Below are 19,633 nucleotides of genomic sequence, written 5' to 3' on the forward strand. Positions count from 1 at the left end.
AGACATGGCCTGCAGACACACCTAACGGCTGGGGTCACCCCGTTCTCACCCAAGGGGCTCCCCACTGACAGGCTTCATGGGGAGGGGCGGGCTGCTGCAGGCCCAGGGCTGGCTGCTGTTGGAGCAGTGACCACACCGCCCTCCCCCGCAGGAGCCGGAGGACCGGACATGGGCTCACCGGAAGTGCCAGCGTGATGTCGGCCCAGGAGCTTGTGGCCTGCCTCTGCCGGGAGGGGGACCAGCACCTGGCCCTGGGGGAGCCCCCACTGGCCACCGCCTTCTACCTGGCTGCGTTCAGCTGCCACGCCCCCTCCGCCGTGCGGAGCGTCCGCGCTGCCCTGGCTGAGGCCCGCGGGGCACCCGTGGTGGCCACGCTGGAGGCCTGGTGCCGAGGGGAAAGCCAGATCCCGGCCATTCACTGGGATGGCATGGCGGTGGTGTCCCTCACCGGGACCCTGGCCTCCGCCTTCCTGGCCGCCCTGTGCCCGGACCACCCGGCCGCCGTGCTGCACGCCCTGGCCGGCCTGCTGGCCCACGGGCGCCACGGGGAGGTGGTGCGGCGGTGCGGCGCGCTGCTGGACGCCCACTCCCAGCAAGCCCTGGAGCTGCAGCTGACCCGCGCCCTGGCCTGGATCCTGTCCGGGGCGCAGGTGGACGCGGGCCTGGCCCAGTACCTTCAGGCCTTCGCCTCGAGGGCTGACCGCACCGTGACCTTCGTCCTCACCCACCAGCAGCCCTACCTCCCCGTGCTGGTCAGCACTCTGCAGGACCACGTCTCCAGGCGGCAGCAGGCTGGGGACAGCGCCGGCCAGCAGGAGACTGACTGCCAGAGACTCCTGGCCGCCCTGGACCCCGGGGGCACCTGGAGCAATGCTCTGTCCCCTGAAGTTCTGCTCCGCGGGGGCAGGTATGAAGACTGCCGGGCAGCGTGCAGCCGGGCCCTGGAGTCCGACCAGACCAGTGACAGACCTCAAGGTAGGAGTGCGGGTCATGTGCCCTAAGAGTCGGGGTGAAGGTCAGTCCCGCCACTTCTTCTCAGCGCAGCTCAGCTTGTGGTGGGGAAGGAGTGTGCTGAGGCCGGGACACCACAGTGACAGGATGGACAGGCCCTGCCTCTGCGGAGCACCCACGGGAAGAAGCACACAAGTACCTGGAGAAGTGAAACATGCAAGGTGTGCTTCTAGCCAGGTGATCAGGGCAGGCTTCCGGGAGGAGGTGTCACTTGAGCTGCAACAAGGATTCCAGGTCGCTGAGGGAGAAAGAGCTTGGGGTGTCTGTGCCACTGAATGGCACTCGAGTGGCTGTCAGGGGGGAGGAGGCAGACGGAGAGTATGCTGTCCTGGCCAAGAAAACTTTCAGATGTGACCCGCAGAGTAGCCAGAACCGTGGGAGGGTTTACACTGTGGGGTGAGGTGCTCCGAGTTGCCTTTGTAGAGTCTCTTCTGGCTGCTGTGACCAGAATGTGCCTGGGAAGCCGAGCGAGAACCGAACCTCCTGGGGGGCTGGGGGTGGTCCAGGTGGGGGGCTGGTCCAGGCCCTGGGTGGGGATGTGGTCCAGGCTGGGGGTGGGGTGGGTGGTCCAGGCTGGGAGTGGGGAGTGTGGTCCAGGCCCGGGGTGGGGAGTGTGGTCCAGGGTGGGGGTGGGGCGGGTGGTCCTGGGTGGGGGTGGGGAGTGTGGTCCAGGCTAGGGGTGGGGCGGGTGGTCCAGGGTGGGGTGGGGGGCTTGTCCAGGCCTGGGGTGGGGAGTGTGGTCCAGGCCCGGGGTGGGGAGTGTGGTCCAGGGTGGGGTGGGGAGTGTGGTCCAGGGTGGGGGTGGGGCGGGTGGTCCAGGCTTGGGGTGTCCAGGTCTGGAGGACGACTGGGCTCAGCAGAGGACCAGGCTGGAGGCTGGAAGGCGAGAGGTGGCGGAGGTGCAGATGGAGGAGCAGAGTTGGGGAGAGACGGGTCTGAGACATCGCTAAATGAGAAATGACGAGATTGTGTCTAGATTTAATGGTGGCTTTACGAGCTCACGTTTCGTGACTAGAATGCAGACAGCAGGGGAGGAACACACCGGAGAGGGGTGCAGGGTTTTCCACACACCCGGCTTGAGCCCCACTTCTGCCTGGCCCCTCTGTGGGTCCTCCTCCTGGTGGGGGCGGCACCAGACGCCGAGCTCCCTCCCAGCTGCGTGGCCTCTCGGCCGCCCTGGGTGCACCTGGGCTGCTGGCTGCACCCACTCTGTGCGCCGCGGTGGGAGTTCAGTGAAAATTGTACCAAACGTTTGTCTTCCCTGGCTGCTTGAGATCGTCCACCATCACGAATGACACAGTAACTGTTGGGACAGGAAGTGCATGACCCAGACTCCTTCAGTGGAAAGAAACCGGCATCACATCCTTCAGCCCAGGGAGGCAGCCGCCCGAAGACAGAAATTCGGGGAAACTGGCCGAAAGGTACCAGCCGCAGCAGACGCCCCCTTTCTGCCCGGATTCAGACCCATCCTGGAGGCGGCCAGGCAGCTGGCGTTGGCCTGACTTGGGATTTCTGGGATCACACAAAGGAACCTGAACCCAGACAGAGCCTTGGAAGACATGCCTGTTTGGGGAGAGGACCCCGAGAACCCAGAGAGGAACACACGGAGACGGCCGGGGCTGCAGAAGGGACCACTGCGGGGGTGGCCGAGTTCTCCTGCCAGGATGGATAAACTGAGGACATCGGTGTAGGCAGCACACGGCCGCCAGAGCGGGACGCTTGGTTTGAAGGAGAGGGTTTGAAACCGTCCACACAAAGAAGGCATTTAGCCCCGGCCGGTTTGGGGGTGGTGCGGCCACCTCCCCAGTGCCCATGGGTGCTCCTAACCACCCACCCCCTGGCTCCCTAAGGAGGACCCAGTGGAGGGGACGGGGGACAGGAAGGAGGGGGAAAGGAGCCTGCGCGGCGCTGCGAGGGCATGTGCAGGGCGAGGGGTGTGCCGTGTGCCGGGAGCTGGTGCTGGGATGCCCGGGAGGACAGGACAGGAAGGCCCACTGGGAGGTGAAGGTGACCCCGATGTGGGAGGCAGACCAGAGGGCGCTGCAGAGTGAGTGGGTAAATTTGTTTTTGGAAATACACTAGACCAGATACCCTAAAGCCCTCCACTATAAAAAGTATAAAAATGCTCAGCAGAATCACAAAGAATCCTGAGCGTATGAGACAGTAGGGGACCCTCCGTGCCCAAAGCACGAACTTGCAGTGGCTGGTGAGCAGGGGCCCATGCCATGGCAGGTTGGGGGCACTCTGCAGCTCCCAGGTGAAGGGGTCCGCCACTGTAATGACCAGGAGTGACCTTGCAGGCATTCAGAACCCCCAAAGGTCTGCAACTTCAGAGAACAAGTATGCTAGAAACACTGTCCCTCCCAGGGGAGATGGTCAGGAAGCTTGTCTGTCCCGCCTTGGCTCTCAGCTGGATGCGAGCATCTTCCCCAAAAGCACTGCATGAATTAGACCAAAGTTATCACACCACCAGCAGCACAAGTGTGGCTTACGACGGGAACAAATAAATTTCCTATCACAAATTTTTTCCAAATGCAGTTTCCCATAACAAATGTATTCTAATCTCAAGGTTACTTATCAAAAGTCCTTGCTAACATTGAACAAAACTTCTGTATCTTGGAAAGTGCTCTGTCCTTCATTTAAGTAGATACAGGGACAAGATGCAGAGTAAGAATAGCTTTAACTCCAATCTCCCAGTGTGTAAGCAACTGTGTGCCATGGTTTCCTGAGCTCTGATCCTCCGAAAGCACCCAGGGCAACCATCTCCTATACATTAAGTGTTCTTCATTAAGAACTATACAGAAAGATAACATATATCAAAAACCTACCAAAAACATCATACTTAATGGTGATATTTTAGAAGCCTTCCACTTAAGAATGAGGTGGCTGCTCCCTTTATCCATCGTTGTATTAGAGATGCTAGCCAATGCAATAAGATAAGAAGGGAGAAAAATTTGTAAGACAGAAAGGAAGAAACAAAGTTATCATTAATTCCACACAATATAATTAGCTATGTAGAGACCCCCCCCCCCGAAAAAAGGTATTAAATATGGGAACAGAATTTAACAGGATATACAGAAAGCATTTATATTTATAGGCACCAGCAAGAAATAGAAACACCGTGGTTAAAACATATACCATTTACTATAGCAACAGGAAACAATTTATTTCAGAGTCATATGATTTTATGAAGAAAAGTATAATACTTTATTAAGAGATAATAAAGAATGCCCTTGCCAGTTTGGCTCAGTGGTTAGGAGAGGGGGAGGAGATGGAGAAGAAGGTCATGGTGTAAGGATTTTTCTCTACCAATAAATGCAAAACTATACTAACCAGTAGAGAAGGTTACTGACTTAAGGGATAGACAGAAAACAAATAAAACAAATTAGGCCAGAAACAGAGCCGTATATATCTGGAACTTAATATGTCAGAGTGAGCATCGCAAATCTACAGTGAAAGAAGAGGACTATCGTTCAGTGGGTAATGCTGATTCTCTACTTCAAACCATGCAAAAAAAGTAAGGTCCAGGGGAACTGTGTCATTAGTAAGTTTCACAGAAATGAAAGTGCAACAGAGTATCATTAAGAATTCTGTGAACAGCTGGGTTCTCAAGATACAAAAAGTGGAAACAGTAAAGGAAAATGTGATACATTTGATGAAATTGAAATGTTTAAACTTCTGTCTTGCCTACAACTATAGAAAGTAAGAGGACAAACCACAACAGAGAATATTTGAAAACTATACAATGGCCAAAAAATTAGTACCCAGAGTATTTGAAGAATTCCTACATGTCAATAAGGGAAAAAAAAAAAATCTGGTGCTAGAATAAGCAAAAGCATTTCCCCAAAGAGAAGATACAGATGGTTAATGAACATGTGGAAAATATCCAACATCACTGTAATGATACAAATGCGAATTAAAGCGAGATACCACTTTCTACCGAGCAGATTGGGGAGGAAAGTATTTTTATGTAAATGAGCCTCACTAGTAATCAGGAAAATGAAAATTAAACCAACAATGGAAAAGCATTTTATACCCCCTCAGATTACCAAAATGTTTAAGTCTAACTGTAGAAGAGTCTGGCTTCCAGTAATGGTGGAGTAGCTTGACTAGACTATGGACCTCACCGAGAGCAACAACAAAATTTGGACAAAATATAAAATGCAACCATTTGAAGGTACTGAGCAGCAACTGAATTCAGGCAGAAACTGGAAGTTGACCCTTGAAATATGAGGACTGTGAAAAGTGAGATTTGCATGCTTGTAGCTCTTGACCTGAGGAAACTCCTCCACCCAGGTTTGATCTGTGTAAAACAGAAAGCAGCAGTTTTACCAGCTTGTGATGTCATAGGACAAAGTTCAGGGCTGAAAAAATAAATGTCTGGAAAGTTAGAAGGGAAGTACTGAGGAGGAAGCCACAGAGAGGGTGAAACCCAAACTCTGAGAATTAAGTGCAGCTGACCACCAAACTACACATACAGGGGACACTGGGTGGTCTGAAAAAGCAGAAGTTAGAAACTGCAAGAACTTAGTGGAGATTTTAGCTGTTACCCACCAAGTAGACAGAATATGGAGGTAGAGTCTATGCATTGTAACTGCCTGCTCAAACAAAATTATTTTCTCTTCAGAGGAACATAACTGAATCCTGTTTCTACAAAGCGTCAACCAGATGTCTAGTGTACAATAATTGCTAGACATGCAAAGAAACAGGAAAATAAAATGTGAGCCACAGTCCGGAGAAAAAGAAGTCACTAGAAACTTACTTCAAGATGATCCAGGTGCTAAAATTAGCATACTGAAGACTTTAAAGGAAGTATCAGCAATATGCTCAAGGGCTAAAGGAAAATATGGTCATAATGAATGAACAGGTGTGGAATCTCAGCAAATAAATAGAAACTATAAAAATTCTAGAACTGAAAAGCACAATAACTGAAATGAAAACTTTATAGCATATTGGAGATAGCAAAAGAGTCAGTGAGCTTAAATTTAGAAGGGAAATTATTCAGTATCACAAACAGGGAAAATGTACACAAGCCCCAGTGCCCTGTGGGACAATCTATAGAAGTCTAATGTGTGTAACTGGAGTCTCAGAATCAGAGAACACACACACTTCCTTGTGTGTAAAGAAATCACCTTTTGTCCAGCTGGTGTGGCTCACTGGTTGAGCATCGACCTATGCAACAGGAGGTCGCTGGTTTGATTCCCAGTCAGGGCACCTGCCCAGGTTGTGGTCCCGATCCACAGTGGGAGGCGTGCAGGAGGCAGCTGATCAATGTTCTCTCTCATCAATGTTTCTATCTCTCTCCGTCTCCCTTCCCCTCTCTCCAAAATCAATAAAGAAAAAACATTTTCAAAAAAAGAAAGAAAGAAATAATCATTCCCCCAGGCCCCAAGCTCTCTGCACCTCCTGCAGCTGCTAGGATCCATGAGCTATCTTGCAAGCCAGCAATAAGAGTTATTCTGTGAAGGGTTAGTAACCGGCAGAAGAGATTCAAAGTTTCTTTTATTTGGCCACCAGGACTAGACAGGGTGACCCTGCTATTGGTTGCTTCATTGGTTGGTTGATTTCGGGGTACAAGACCCTTTTTTGACTTGGCTCTGACGTGGTGCTTACCCACAATGGCAACAGGGCAGGTGGGGGCAGATTGGCTCCCACGCCTGCTCCCGTTTGCATGTAAAGGGTTGTGTTCTGGGGTGACTGTCCAGTTATAAGGAAAAGCTCTGAGGATTCTAGGGGACGCGGTGCAAAGAGCAGTCAGGTGGAGGCCCCAAGACCTGGGATGGAGATGCCCCTGAGCCCCGAGGACTCCCCTCCCTGGCAACCCTTCCCTAACCTGTCATGTGGGGTGGGGGAGGGGCACCCATGACCTTGAGCTCCCGCCAGCACTGAGTTCACAGCGGTGTGCGCCTGCCTGGGGCACCGCCGGGGGTGGGGGGTTGGCTTTCTGTACAGGCGCGAACTCCCCCTGAGCACCACTGCCCACCAGGCCCTCTCCCAGGAACTGGGCACACATTCATCCATTTCATTCTCGGGGTGCTGACGGTAGACCATGGCATCCCATTATGAAGCAGAAGGAGAAACTGAGGCATGGGAGTTCCGTGAATGGCCCGAGCCCTCGACTCTGGTCGGGTACTGGGTGCATCATCCCCTCTTTCCCGGACCGGGCGCAGTGACAGCCAACCCCTACCAAGGTCACAGGGTCAGACCTCAGCTCTGACCTGCAGCAGGAACTCAGCCCTAAAACCCATTCTTAAAAGGTCAGGGTGGGGGTCTGGGACAGCGGTGCTGTAACTAAATGTCCATGTTGGCTGAGTGGTGGGACTGACCCCAGGGCAGCTGTCCACCCAGCCGTCCCCCGGCTTCCCACCAGCGAGCTTCCCGGCCTCCTGCCGCGTTCCTCCTGGTGACGCGATGTCCTGGGAGATTCTGTGAGAGGGACAGTGCTTCAGGGGGCCCAAGTGCTGGACGGTTGTGGGGCTACCGGTGGCACCCCGGTAGGACCTGGTCCAACAGGTCCTCTCTTCTCTCCCCCAGGTGAGCGTTTGGCCGCCCTGCTGGTCACGCGCGCGGCCACAGCCTTCTTCCTGGACAGCGGGACCCATGACCTGCTTCGGGATCTGCACGGGGCCTTCCGCGAGAGCCCCTCCGGGGCGCGGAGGCAGTTCGAGGCCGTGCTCACGGCAAGAGACCGGGAGCGCGTGCTGGCCCAGGTGCAGGAGGCTGTGGACGTGGGCTTTGCCCACTTCCAGGAGGCCGTGCGGAGCCGCCCCGAGCTGCGCGAGGACTCGGGCCGCGAGCTGCTGGCCCCGGTGATGCGCGCCCTCCGTGTCCTGCTGCGCGTGGCGCCGCCCGGGGCGCGCCCGGCACTGGGCGCCCACCTGGCCGAGTGCGTGCTGCTGGCGGGAGACGCGGCGGGCGCCCGCGCGCTGTGCCAGCGCCTGCTGCGGCCCTCGCGCCCCAGGGACGGTGCCGGCAAACGCGCTGTGGACCGTGCGGGGAACCGCGCGCCTCTGCTGGCGCTTCGCGGCTTCTGCGCGCTGCACGTCGGGGACACGCCATGCGCCCGGGAGGACTTCCAGGAGGTGGTGGAGCAGGAGCCGCCGCACCACGGCGGCTGCGTGCGTGCCCTGTGCGGCCGCGGGCTGCTGCGGGTGCTGGCGGGGAGTGCGTTCCTCGGTGCGCTGGACTATGTCACCGCCTGCCGACTGCAGCCCGACGAGGCTCTGCTCGTCTCCAAGGCCTACGTGCCCTGGAACCAGCGGGGGCTGCTGCTGACCGTGCTGCGGGAGGAGGGCCGCAGGATGCTGCAGCGCAGGCCGGACTCGAGACCCACGGGCGCGCGGGGCCGCCGGGGCCAGGCCGCTGCGCAGGAAGGGTAAACGCCAGCCCCGTGCGCGCTCCTGGGGCTGCTCCATGCTGGGCTTCTGCGCGGTGGCCCGGATGTTTCTCCCTGTCTTGCAGATGAGTAAACTGAGGCAGGGGAGGCTGGGTGATTTCTTTAAGTCATTGGTGGCAGATTTACTGCAGGCCCAGGCGATGCATGAAGTGCTGACCTACGGAAACTTGGAAACTCACACGCGGGAATGAGATACTAAAACTTGCCTATCACCCCACCATTAGCATCCCCTTCTAGCCGGTTCTCTCTGTGCATACAGAATGTAGTTCACAAAAGTGAATTGTTCTGTGTGCGCAATTTGTACCCCACTTTTTCCATTCAGTGGATTGTGGACATTTCCGCAGCCCCAGAGCCTGGCCGTGACCTGGCCGTCATCCCGCGGCTTCTGCTCTTAGTTATAAGGCACCCGGGGAACTTCGGTCTCCTCCATGTCTGCCCTTAACGTGGCGGCAGAGGAGGCGTTCCTGGGTCAGGGATGGTGGCCCCTGCGAGGTCCTTGACTCCGGGAGCTGCCCGCCTGCCCGGCGGGGCCCACACCCAGCCCTGCGGTGACTCCGCCCAGTGGGGACTCCGCGGCTGTTTTGAGCTAGAAGCACTGAGCTGGGGGTGCGGCGCTTGTTTGATGTCGCCACCACTTCCTCTGCTCCTGGTCGTTGGTTCCGCATTGCTTTGATTTGCTGGTGGAGCCCTTTCTGTTTGTTGGCTCTGGGAATTTGCACATTCCAGCACCCCCACCCACACCCAGTGTGAGTTCATTCACATCCCCAGGGCATCAGGAGCGTAACCTGCTGTGTGCCTGGCTCTGCCTACCACACTCCCTGCGCACAGCAGCGCCAGCATGCATGTCCTGTTTTGCAGAAAAGGAAAGTGAGGCAGGTCAGCACAGGGCCTTGATTCTCCCCTCTGTAAGATGCCTGCCCCACGGGGTGAGGGGAGGTAGAGAGAAAGGGCGACGGCCTCGTGTGGGGCCTTCCAGCAGCACCCTGGTCTCTGCAGCCCCAGGCAGGCCCCCCAGCAGAAAGGGAGCTGCCTGAGCCAGGTGCGTGGGATAAGACTTGCCTATGGCCGGCCTAACGGGGGGGTGGGGGGGGGGCGGGGGTGAAAAGGTGTAGGGAGAGGCCGCGCTCCTCCAGCATCTCTCTCTGCAGGGATGCCCAGGGCGTGTACCAGCTGGCCACGCTCCTGATGGAGCTGGACCCGGAGGATGAGGCTTCGCGCCTCCTGGCGGCCGATGCCCTGTATCGCCTGGGCCGCCTGGGTGACGCCCACAAGGCACTGCTGGTGGCGCTCTCCCGGAGGCCCCAGGCCGCCCCTGTGCTGGTGCGGCTGGCCCTGCTGCAGCTCCGGAGGGGCTTCTCCTACGACGCCAACCAGGTGAGGCGGCGGCCCCTCACTCTGCACCCCACAACCTGCGCTCCCAGCCCTGGCAGGTCGCTCCCTCTCTGACCCTCGGGCTCCGCATCCGAGCCCTGGGCTTGCCCACTGTCACGGGATTGGCTGGCAGAGGTGCCCAGGCCCCAGCAGGCCCCGGCGCGCAGCAGGTGCTCCGTGTTCCTTTGCTGTGTTGTGAAGGGAAAGGGCTTTGAGTGCAGGCGGAGCTTCGTCCCAAATCTCCCGGGTGAACCCGGCTCGGCCGTGACCCTGCCCCCCGCCCTGCTTGCCTCCCTCCCCCTCCCTCGTGTTAGGAGGGCTCCCTGTTGGAACGTGGTCAGGTTACCTTCCAGGGGGAGATGTTGGGCTTTGGGGCGGAGACTGTGTCCTGTCAGAGTCCTCCTTCCCCTCTGGTGTCCCTGCACTGGGCGATACAGGGGGAGGCAAGGATGCTTTGGGACCTGTGCCCACAGCGAGCGGCCAGCAGGGGCACCGTTGGGTCTCTTTGGGGTGGAGCTGCCCTGAGCCCAGGCCCTGTCCACCAAGGGTCTCGCTCCACCGGGAGCAGGCATTGGTCCCGGGACTTTTGCTTTTCCTCCTCCCATGTCACGGAGGAGGGCGCGGCCCGAGGGCACTGGGACACCTCCAACTCCCGCCACGCAGCGGAGAGGAGCAGCCCAAAGGGCGCTCACACCTCCCGGACCCCAGCCTTCCCTGTGCGCAAAGCTGGGAGCACGCAGTCCCGGCTCCGCTGTGAGGCACACCCCCAGGGGCCACACCCCCACGAGCCACGCCCCTTGCGAGCCACGCCCCTGTGAGCCTCGTCCCTGTAAGCCACCTTGAGCTACGCCCCCGTTGGACCCCCTCCGCGGGCTGCGTCCCCAAGAGCCAACTCTGTGGGCTACGCCCCCGTTGGCCACGCCCCCGTGAGCCGGACCCTGCGAGGAGCGTGGGGTTGGAATGCACTAGGGCACAGGGAGGAACTGCGGTGACTTCCCCGGTCCTGCAGCTGGTGAAGAAGGTCGTCCAGACCGGGAACACCGCCTGTCTGCAGCCCACCCTGGATGTCTTCCGCCGGGAGGACCGGCAGCTGCTGCGGGGCCACTGCCACGCGCGGGCCTTGGCCATCCTGCGCGCACAGCCGGACGGGGCGCAGGGCGACGCCCACACGCGGGAGGCCATCGCCTACCTCTCTCTGGCCATCTTTGCTGCAGGTAGGAGCTGCCTGGGCGCCCGCAGGGCCCCCATCCTGTGCCGGGTACATAGGAGCGTGGTGAGCTCTGCCTCGCTGGGTGTGGGGCCAGGGGTTCCAAGGACACCCTTGGTCCGCGGGTATTGGGTGTGTGCGCCCGGAAGGCATCCATGGGGCGGATAGGGAGTGGACCACTCTGAGGGCATCTTGCACGGACGCCCTGGCCGTCCAGGTGAGTATGCCAAGGCCTGGGAGAGGGAACCAGGGGGGCGCTGAGCTGGACCTCCCCACACCCTGGCCCGTGAGGGTAAGAGGGCCAGCTGAGGTTCTTCTACCCACTTTGCTCCGCCAACCCAATCGCGGGAGGTGAGGGCTCAGCTGCCCAAGCCCTTCCTGGAAATGGTGGAGTTGGCTCCGGATGTGTGCGCCTGGCCTCCACGCTCACCCAGCCAACCCGCTGGCCCCACCCTGGGAGCCGGGCAGGGGCCTGGCCAGAGGGTCGCAGGGTGACAGGGAAGGGACATTCCCAAGGGACAGTGAGTTCCTGGGGTGCTCGGGACTCAGTGTGGACTTGGATTCTGAATACAGTGCATTTCTGTCTCTGCACTTACCGGGCACCTCCCTCCAAGTGGGTGGACGAAGATGCCCGAGGGGCTGGGAGTGAGGACAGTCAGGGATGGTGCCTGGGGCAGAGTCCACATATCCCAGGTTAGCTGGGAAGGGGACACCACCCTCAGCATTCTGCAGAGGCCAGAGCATTGCTCCCTGTGTCCATCACTGGACGCGCACTTGGAAGAAGCATGGTGGTGATGACCTCTTTGGGGAGGGGCTTCCTGTGCCCAGAATTCAGAGGGCTGCTCCATGCCCTCCTGGCACCTCCTTGCTGTGGCCATTTCATGCCCAGCCCTGAGGACCTGCCTCCACCTGGCCCCTCAGCTCAGATGCACACTTCTCCCAGAAGCTCCTTCCGACTGGCACTGGCCCTCCCAGATGCCACTCCTCCTGGGTGGGCTCCCCGTGCCCTGCAGCCAGACTGCTCCCCTGTGTGTCTTGGTGCCCAGTGGTCTGGTAGCTCCCGAGGTGGCCCCACAGCCGGTGCACCCTTTGCCCCCCTCCACACTGGGCACCAGGAGGGGCGCAGTAAATGCTGGATAAAAACAGATGCGCGGTGCCCACCCGTGTTCATCAGTGGTCAATGAATGTCCTGATGCCACATCCCCTTCCTCCAGGGAGTCAGGCAAGTGAGTCCCTGCTCACCCGCGCCCGCTGCTACGCGCTCCTGGGCCAGAGGAAGACGGCCTTGTTCGACTTCAACTCCGTGCTGCGGGCAGAGCCCGGGAACGTGCAGGCCCTGTGCGCACGCGCGCTCCTGCACCTGGCCCTGGGCCAGCAGAAGGTAGGGCCCGCCCACCCTCCCCACCGGGCCTGAGCCAGGGGGGCGGGGTGCTTCGGGGCGGGCGCTGCCTTCCTCCTCACTCCCCGGGAAGAGAGGAAGCAGGATTAGGCCATCCTGTGAGTCACCCATCAAAACCCCACTGCCTGGGGCTCCGGAGCCTCTCACATCCCATTTGGGGAGCAGCTCCCTTTCATCTGCCGAGTCCTGTGCCTCCCAGCCTCATCAGCATTGGCACAGGCAAACCCTCAGGGCTACCAGGGGCACCAGCTTAAAATAACGAGACCTCAGCTGCCACGCAGGTGCCATCCTGAGCTGTCCGCCAGGGGGCCTGTGGATGCCGGTCATCAGTGTGCAGGGGCGGGGCGGGAGGGGGCCCACTGCCAGGCCCAGGGCAGGTGCTTCTCCGAGAGAAGACATGCCCAGAGGCAGCCACAGCCGAGTGGCGCTGGACAAGGCGTTTCTCAGCCAAGAGCAATGTCCCTGGCAGGTGACCGAGCGTGGCTGTGTGCCTGAGGCTTCGCGGGGTGAGCGAGCTGCTGGAGGTAGCCTGCCTGCCAGCTTCTCTCGTCTGCCTAGGGCTGGAGTTCTCTGAAGCAGGACAAACATCGCAGCTGCCCCGACACGAGGGCCCCTCCCCCACAGTGCTAGCTCCTGTGTCGGGGTGTCTGTTTCCCCCAAGGGCGCTGGCAGCCTGCAGTCCGTTCCGGCCCGGGCGCACGTGGGGTGGGAGCCCAGCCCTCTGCATGTCCCTTCCTGTGCTGGGCAAGTGTCTGTCGCCCAGGGACAAGCCCATCAAATTGAAATGGAAATCCGGCCAGGAGGGCCCCTCTGCAGGGGGAACCCTGGGCCTCTCCACAGGCCATTAGCTCCTCATTTTGGCTGACCCTCCCCCGGGGTTGTGAGAGGGCAGACAGCTCAGTGGTGTCCCCAACTTCCCAGACACTGGGAGGACAAACACTTGGCAAATACCCACCCTGCGCTCTCCCCTTGCAGGAGGCCACAGACGACGTCCTCTCGGCTCTGAAGCTGGATCCGGGCACAGCGGTCCCCGAGATCCGCTCTCTGAAGCCGGAGGCCCAGGCCATCATCACACAGGGCCTGTCATCCCACTGCCGGGGCCTCCTGAGCCAGCTGCCGGACCCCGGGGCCCGCCTCAGCGACGGGGACTTCCAGGGCCTCCTCGCCGCGGGGGAGGCAGTGACCCAAATCGACGCCGGGAAGCTGAGCGGGCACATCCTGCTGGCAGACGTGCTCATTGCCAGGGGTACGCGTTGGCCCAGGTGGGGGGTACACGGTGTCTGTCCCGGCTCCTCTCACCCCGGCGTCTTCTGTAACATGGGAGAGAGACCCTCGACTCTGTGGCCTCGAAGATCCCTTCCACCGGGATCCCAGGTCCTGGGACCCAGTCCCCATGTGCCTGGTGTGCCAGTGTCTCCAGCTCCCTGTCACCTAGGTGGCTTTGCCTGCAGGACAGAGACATGAAGCAGGGACTTGGGGCTTCATACAAGGCTCGGGCTTTCTCTGTAACTCATGTGTTAATTCACCAGATGTTGACTGAGTGTCCCTGGGACCTGGGTCCCCTCCAGGTGGGGTGTCTTATGCCCACATGTGTCAACCTGTCGGCCTTTCCTGAAAAATCCTGAACACATTTCAGCACTAACTTGAAAAGGGAGGTCTCTGCAGCCTGCATATCCCCACCTGTCACCTCACCTCCAATCCTGCTCCTATGAGCACCCGGGAGAGAGCAGACCCTCGTGGTGACCACGGTGAGGGGCTCCGAGCCATGCTATTCAGCCTGGGGGACATGGACTTAAGTGACCCCCCAGGCCGGGGTACTGGTAGCAGGCAAGCCCATGTGACCAGCATGGCATCACCATGTCCCTATGCTCCTGGTTGTTCCTCCCGGGACTGAGCCCTTCCGTCAGCCCCCTGCTCCCCGAGCCAGCAGAGCAAGAAAGGCTGTGGCGGGCTCCCCAACACAGTGCCACCTCTGCCCCTTGCCCCAGCGCAACCCTGACTGTCCTTCCCGGACCCCTGCCAGGCAGCTACGAGGAGGCTGGCGCCCGCCTACAAGAGGCCCTGTGCCCCACCCCGCCATCAGAAGTGGCCCGGGCCCGGCGTGGCCTGCTCCTGCTCAAGAAGGGAGATGTGCCGGCCGCAGCTGGGGACCTGCAGTGCCTGGCAGAGACAGACGCCAGAGACCTTGGCTTCCTGCTGAGTCTCCTGGAGGCCTCGGAGCGGCAGAGCCTGGCCCAGGTACGTGCAGCCCGGCACGGAGCCTCCATGTCAGCCCCTCCCCAGCACCACGGGCAGCTTTGCATTCCCTTTGGCTGATTTCAGGTGGGCGTGGGTGGGTGGGGTGTGAGCCAGAGGCCCCCAGGTGTCACCATCTCAAGCTAAGGTCTGAAAACTACACGAGGTGGATACACCACAGGTGACGGGTCGGGGAGAGGGAGAGGACCCCCTCCTCGGAGCCAGGCAGAACCAGTCAGGAGCGCCTTGCTCTGGTAGGAAGCCCATCCCAACACCAGGGCAGGCCAGGAGGGACGTGTTTCTCCCACTAAGAGCGCAGGTGGGAGGAAGCTCCTGTGGCTGACCAGAGAGGGGCCTTCGAAGGGATGTCGGGCTGGGGTCCCTGCCACTTTGGCTGGTTTTTCATTCCACTCTACTCCACAAGAATGTGCGAGCACCTTCCGCCAGGTGCTGGGTGGAGCATCAGCCCCGCCCTGTGGCCCGTGACCCTCAGGGGAGACAATGGGGCCCACTTCAGAGTGTAGGTCGCAGACCCGGGGACAGCTCAGTGGGGTGGCGAGGTCACAGTGGAGGTGAAACCATGGTGGGGACAGGCCAAGGCCATGGGGGACGGAGCTCAGAACAGGCCCGAATTGGGGCCGACGTGGAGGGGAGGCAGGGGCTGGCTGGGGGCGGTGTCTGGCCAAAGCGCCAAGGGACGCCCATGTCACAGGGGCCGGTGGCGGGCCCAGGGCGGGTGGACACAGTGCCTCCCCCGCGCTTTGTGCGCTTTGTGGGCGGGGCCCCGAAGGAACCACCTGCAGGGCAGGCCAGGGGCACGGCCAGCTGGGGAGCCGCGGACTCGGGGTTCGCACGCGTGCGGCCCGGGCGCCCATGCTCCAGCGGGCGCTCCGCCAGGAAGGGAAACCACACCGGTGTTTCGGCGCCGCGTTTGCTGCACGCAAAGAGCACGGGGCGGTGCCGAGGCCACGCGGCCGCCCGGGGCCAGGGGGCCAGGGAGCGAGCACGCGGAGGGCCGCAGGGCGCGGAGGCCTGGAAGCTGCTTCCCGCTGCGGGGAGAGTCCGCGCGACGCACTCCCGTTGCCCAGCAACACGTCCGACCCGGAAGAGAGCCGGAAGTGTTCGCGTCCCAGGTCCCGAGGCACTGCGCTTGCGCAGCAGCGGCCCCGCCCCTAAGCCGGACCGCGCGGAGCCTGTCGGGAGGGCGCTGCCCTGCGGGACTGTGCACAGGGCGGAGCTGCTGGTTATTGTCCTGCGGCCCGAGGGCGAGCGGGGCTCCGCCCGGTCCCGGCCGGCGGTCAGTGTGCCGTCGGTCAGGAGGGGGCACCGCAGCGCCCGGCCGACACTGGACGCTGGTCCCGGCCGCGCCTCCGTCCCCGCCCCGCGCGCACGTGGGCCTCCCAGCCTGTGCGGGCGCCCTGCGCGGGCGCTGGGGACGCGGCGCGGTGGGGCGTCGGTGCACCGGCCGCTCAGGGAACAGGGAGGGACCGGGACGCGCGGTCTTGCCGGGCCTCACTCCGCAGTGGGGAGCCGCTGCGGGATGGAGGAGAGCCACGAGGGGCCAGTGACCTGCCCGGGGGGCGGGGGGAGAGGCGTGTAGAGGGGCTCCCGGCACCCCGATCGCGCCGCAGCGGCCGCGGCGTGTCCGCACCTGCGACTGGCCCTGCACGACCTTAGTGAGAAGCCCGCTAGTGATTCCAGGCCTTGGGCCTTGGAGGGGGCGCGAGAACCAGGTGGGCCGGCGTGGTGCTTGCTCCCGTCCCCGGGGCCGGCAGCCTTGAAAGGGTGGGAGGCCCAGCTGGGCACCGGCCCATGAGAGGGGCCTGTAGGGGAGCTGACTGGAGAGGAGCAGAGGGAGGGAGGAGGTCAGCAGGGCAGTGGAGGTGTGAGAAGGGGAGGTCCTGCGAGCGGCCTGCAGAAATTCCAGGTCTGTGGGCTTGCAGGGAGGTGCCCCCTCCAGAGGTCAGGTGTGCAGGCCGGTGGGGGGCTGCGACATACTGGGCTGACCCGGACTCCCTCTGTCCCCTCTGCAGGCTGCTGCCCAGGAAGCCAGCACCCTCCTGACCTCAGGGCAGCCCAGGCAAGCGCTGGGCTACTGCTCGCTGGCCGTCCTGGCTGGTGGTGGCCGTGCCTGTCACCTGCGCCAGCGGGCCACCTGCCTGGCCGAGCTGCAGGAGTTTGGCCGGGCACTTGGAGACCTGGACCTTGTGCTCCGGGAGGGTGCAGGGGACAGGGACCTCCCGAGGCGAGTGGAGGATTTGTGCTCCAGGGGCTGCCTGCTCCTGAGCCTGGGGAACAAGGCTGGGGCTGCAGGGGCCTTCGCCCAGGCCCTCGCGCTGGCGCCCACTCCAGCCCAGACCAGCCTGTGGGAGCGGCCAGGCCGGGCTCCCGCTGCCCAGGTGTTTCTGTGCCATGGGCAGCGCTGCCTGGAGGAGCAGCATTATGCCGAGGCCTGGACAGCAGCCGAGAGCGGGCTCCTGGTGGACCCCGAGCACTGCGGCCTGAAGAAGCTGAAGGCGAGGATCCGGAGGGAGGCAGCCTTGGGCTGCCGGCTCCACTGACCCCGTGCTCTCCAGGCCACACTGTCATTTCCCCCCCAAACCAGGGGGGATGCTCACCCCGCCCTCCCAGCCCTGGGGTGGCTGGGTCAATGTTGAGCAGAGAGGAGGGAGACCTGCTGGCCTGGATGACCGTCCTGGGAGGCCCAGAGCCCTTTGCTGCAATGGCACCCTGATCCCCAAAGCTGGGCCCTGGAGGCCCTGGCGTGGGGCCAGCAGGTTGGACAGGATTAAAGCCAGTTCATGGTGACCCTAGGGAGATGGTGCAGCCCTTCCCTGGGCATGAAGCAGCCTTGACCCTGGCCTTGGCCTAAGCCTCAGATGGGGCCCCCCAAGAACAAGACGCCCAAGCTGGGGTCTGCCAGCTGAGACCCATGCTTTCCTGAAGTCATTTTCCTGGGGAGTCCAGTGCCCAAATCCACCGCCCCTGCCATGGTGAGGATCCTCACCACCACCACCATCAAGCAGAGAGAGCCCACCCACTAAATGAGCAGAGGCTGGGCCTCTGGCTGATCTGGCCAAGAGGTCGAATGTAAAAGGTGGATTAAATTTGCCTTCCTGTTTGCTTGGAAAACTCTCTCTCCTGGGGAAGCCAAGGAGCCCAGCCCTAGAGACCCTGTCATGCGGCCTCGTCCCTTTTGGAAAGCAGGAGCTGGAAAGGTCCAACAAGAAACACATGGTCACGGTCACGGTCACAGTCAAGTTAGTGGTGACTAGGAGCCACACCCCAGCCCAGCTCCAGGATCCCTTGCAGAGGGTCCCAGCCTCCCCAGCTCCCTGGGCAAAGTCTGTCCTGCCCCATGCCCCCCCGCCCCCCCCACCCAGCCTGCCTTGGAGAGGTTCCCACACCCACTGCAGGTAGATGTGAGGGTTGACCATCACCCCAACCTCACACCATACGCTCAAGGGGACAGAAACCAGCAGGCCCTGCGCGGGGTCCAGAGCAGAAAGCCAGGGTGGGTCTGGCTGGTGGAAGTTCTCCGAGCCGAGGAGCGGCGCACCTGGTGTTCACAAGGTGCCCACACCTTGGGTCCCTGAGAACATTTGTGAGGTGGTACACTTAGCATTTCCTGGCCTCAAGACAATGACGCTGCACGTTCGTCTTCTCATCCTCTGCGTGGGAAATAGCTTTTTGTTTCCAGAGGAAATCAAAGCTGGAATTGCAGAACTGGGGGGAAATAATAACAAGAATTCGGGGAAGTGTGACGCCTGGGACAGATACAGCCCAACAGGACCACGCAGAGGTCGCCCGAGAACAATATGCAGCAACACACAGAAGTGAATGAAGAACGTGCTCGGTTTGAGAAGTTAGAAAAAGGCCGTAAATGAAAGCAGGAGGCGGGAATCGAAAGGGTTAAAGCTGGCAGGTGTGAATTAGGAATAGAAAAGTGGAGGACTAATAAATAAACCCGAAATCGGACTGTTCAGAAGTACAATAAAACAGGTGAGCCAGTAGCCGACCGAGAAAGGTAAAGCGCAAAGACGCTGTCATCCCCACCTGTTGGTACTGATGCTCCCTGCTAGAGGGCCCCGGGCACTCCCCTGGCCCGTGCCACCTGTGGGGAGCACCGCAGGCATTTCCCCGTTTGGAGCCAGTGTTGGCACTGGGTCAGCCCCTGTGATGATTGTGATGTCAGGATGCAATTAGTCAAAAGCCATCAGGGAACTTTGAAGACCAAGAAGCATTACTCACAGGTCCTGGAGGGTGCACGGAACATCGGGGCCACACAGCGAGGTGGAGGGGGGGAAGAGAGAGAGAACTCCTGGGCCCAGGGCTCTGCCTTTATTGGAGTCAAGAGTGGGTGTCTGCGGTTTTCTGGGATCCCTCATTATTGCCTAATTTGGTGTATAGGAGAGGGAATTTGGTCTCAGGAGACTGGAGGCAGGGTCACCTATGTGGTCAGTAACCTGAGTCCCCATGGCAAGATGTTTCTTCGAGGTGGATGTCTTTTGAAATGGCCACCAGAATCTCAACTACAGACACGACATTTTACAAATGACAAGGACACAGTAACAGGACATCAGAAGAAGCATCAAGCCCTGGCTCGTTTTGCTCAGCGGTTAGAGCGTCAGCCTGTGGTCCAGAGAGACCCAGGTTCGGTTCCCACTAAGGGCACGTACCTCGGTTGCAGTTTGTCCCCGGCCCTAGTTGGGTCGTGCGGCTGGCAGCCACTCGATGTGTCCCTTTCATGTTTATGTTTCTCTCTCTCCCTCCCACTCTCTGAACAAAAAATGAAAAAATGTCCTCGGGTGAGGATAAAAAAAAAATTTTTTAAAGCATCAAGTTTTCTCAACTCTATGCAAATAAGTCCGAAGGCCTGTAGGGAAAGCATTTGTTCCTAGGAAAACGGTATTTACAGACCCCAGAACAGACAAACCTCACACAGGACAATCACCGCGGTGGGAAGGAGAAGGTGGTGGAGGAGCCCCACCCCCGCCCCAGCAAGCCGAGGTCC

The 19,633-nt window shown here is 60.4% G+C and overlaps 1 protein-coding gene across 1 annotated transcript; it reads left to right on the top strand.

Moving 5' to 3' along the window:
* Positions 1 to 194: 194 nt before the first annotated feature.
* TTC34 (tetratricopeptide repeat domain 34) lies at positions 195 to 17,573 on the top strand. The gene is made up of 8 exons (XM_036257191.1): positions 195 to 975; positions 7,546 to 8,386; positions 9,556 to 9,781; positions 10,788 to 10,992; positions 12,200 to 12,366; positions 13,360 to 13,630; positions 14,408 to 14,622; positions 16,653 to 17,573. Exons 1-8 carry the CDS (start codon positions 195 to 197, stop codon positions 17,178 to 17,180), a joined length of 3,234 nt encoding a protein of 1,077 aa, XP_036113084.1. The 3' UTR covers positions 17,181 to 17,573.
* The last annotated feature ends 2,060 nt before the right edge of the window (positions 17,574 to 19,633 follow it).

The sequence above is a fragment of the Molossus molossus genome, unplaced genomic scaffold, assembly GCF_014108415.1.
Source record: "Molossus molossus isolate mMolMol1 unplaced genomic scaffold, mMolMol1.p scaffold_m16_p_12, whole genome shotgun sequence".
Lineage (NCBI taxonomy): Eukaryota > Metazoa > Chordata > Mammalia > Chiroptera > Molossidae > Molossus > Molossus molossus.

What these genes read in the sequence shown, in the direction of transcription:
- TTC34 (XM_036257191.1), top strand. Translation starts at nt 195, where the DNA reads ATGTCGGCCCAGGAGCTTGTGGCCTGCCTCTGCCGGGAGGGGGACCAG. An exon ending in TGGCCCTGGGCCAGCAGAAG is followed by an intron (nt 12,367 to 13,359) that starts GTAGGGCCCGCC and finishes CTCCCCTTGCAG; the next exon opens with GAGGCCACAGACGACGTCCT. An exon ending in AGACGTGCTCATTGCCAGGG is followed by an intron (nt 13,631 to 14,407) that starts GTACGCGTTGGC and finishes GACCCCTGCCAG; the next exon opens with GCAGCTACGAGGAGGCTGGC.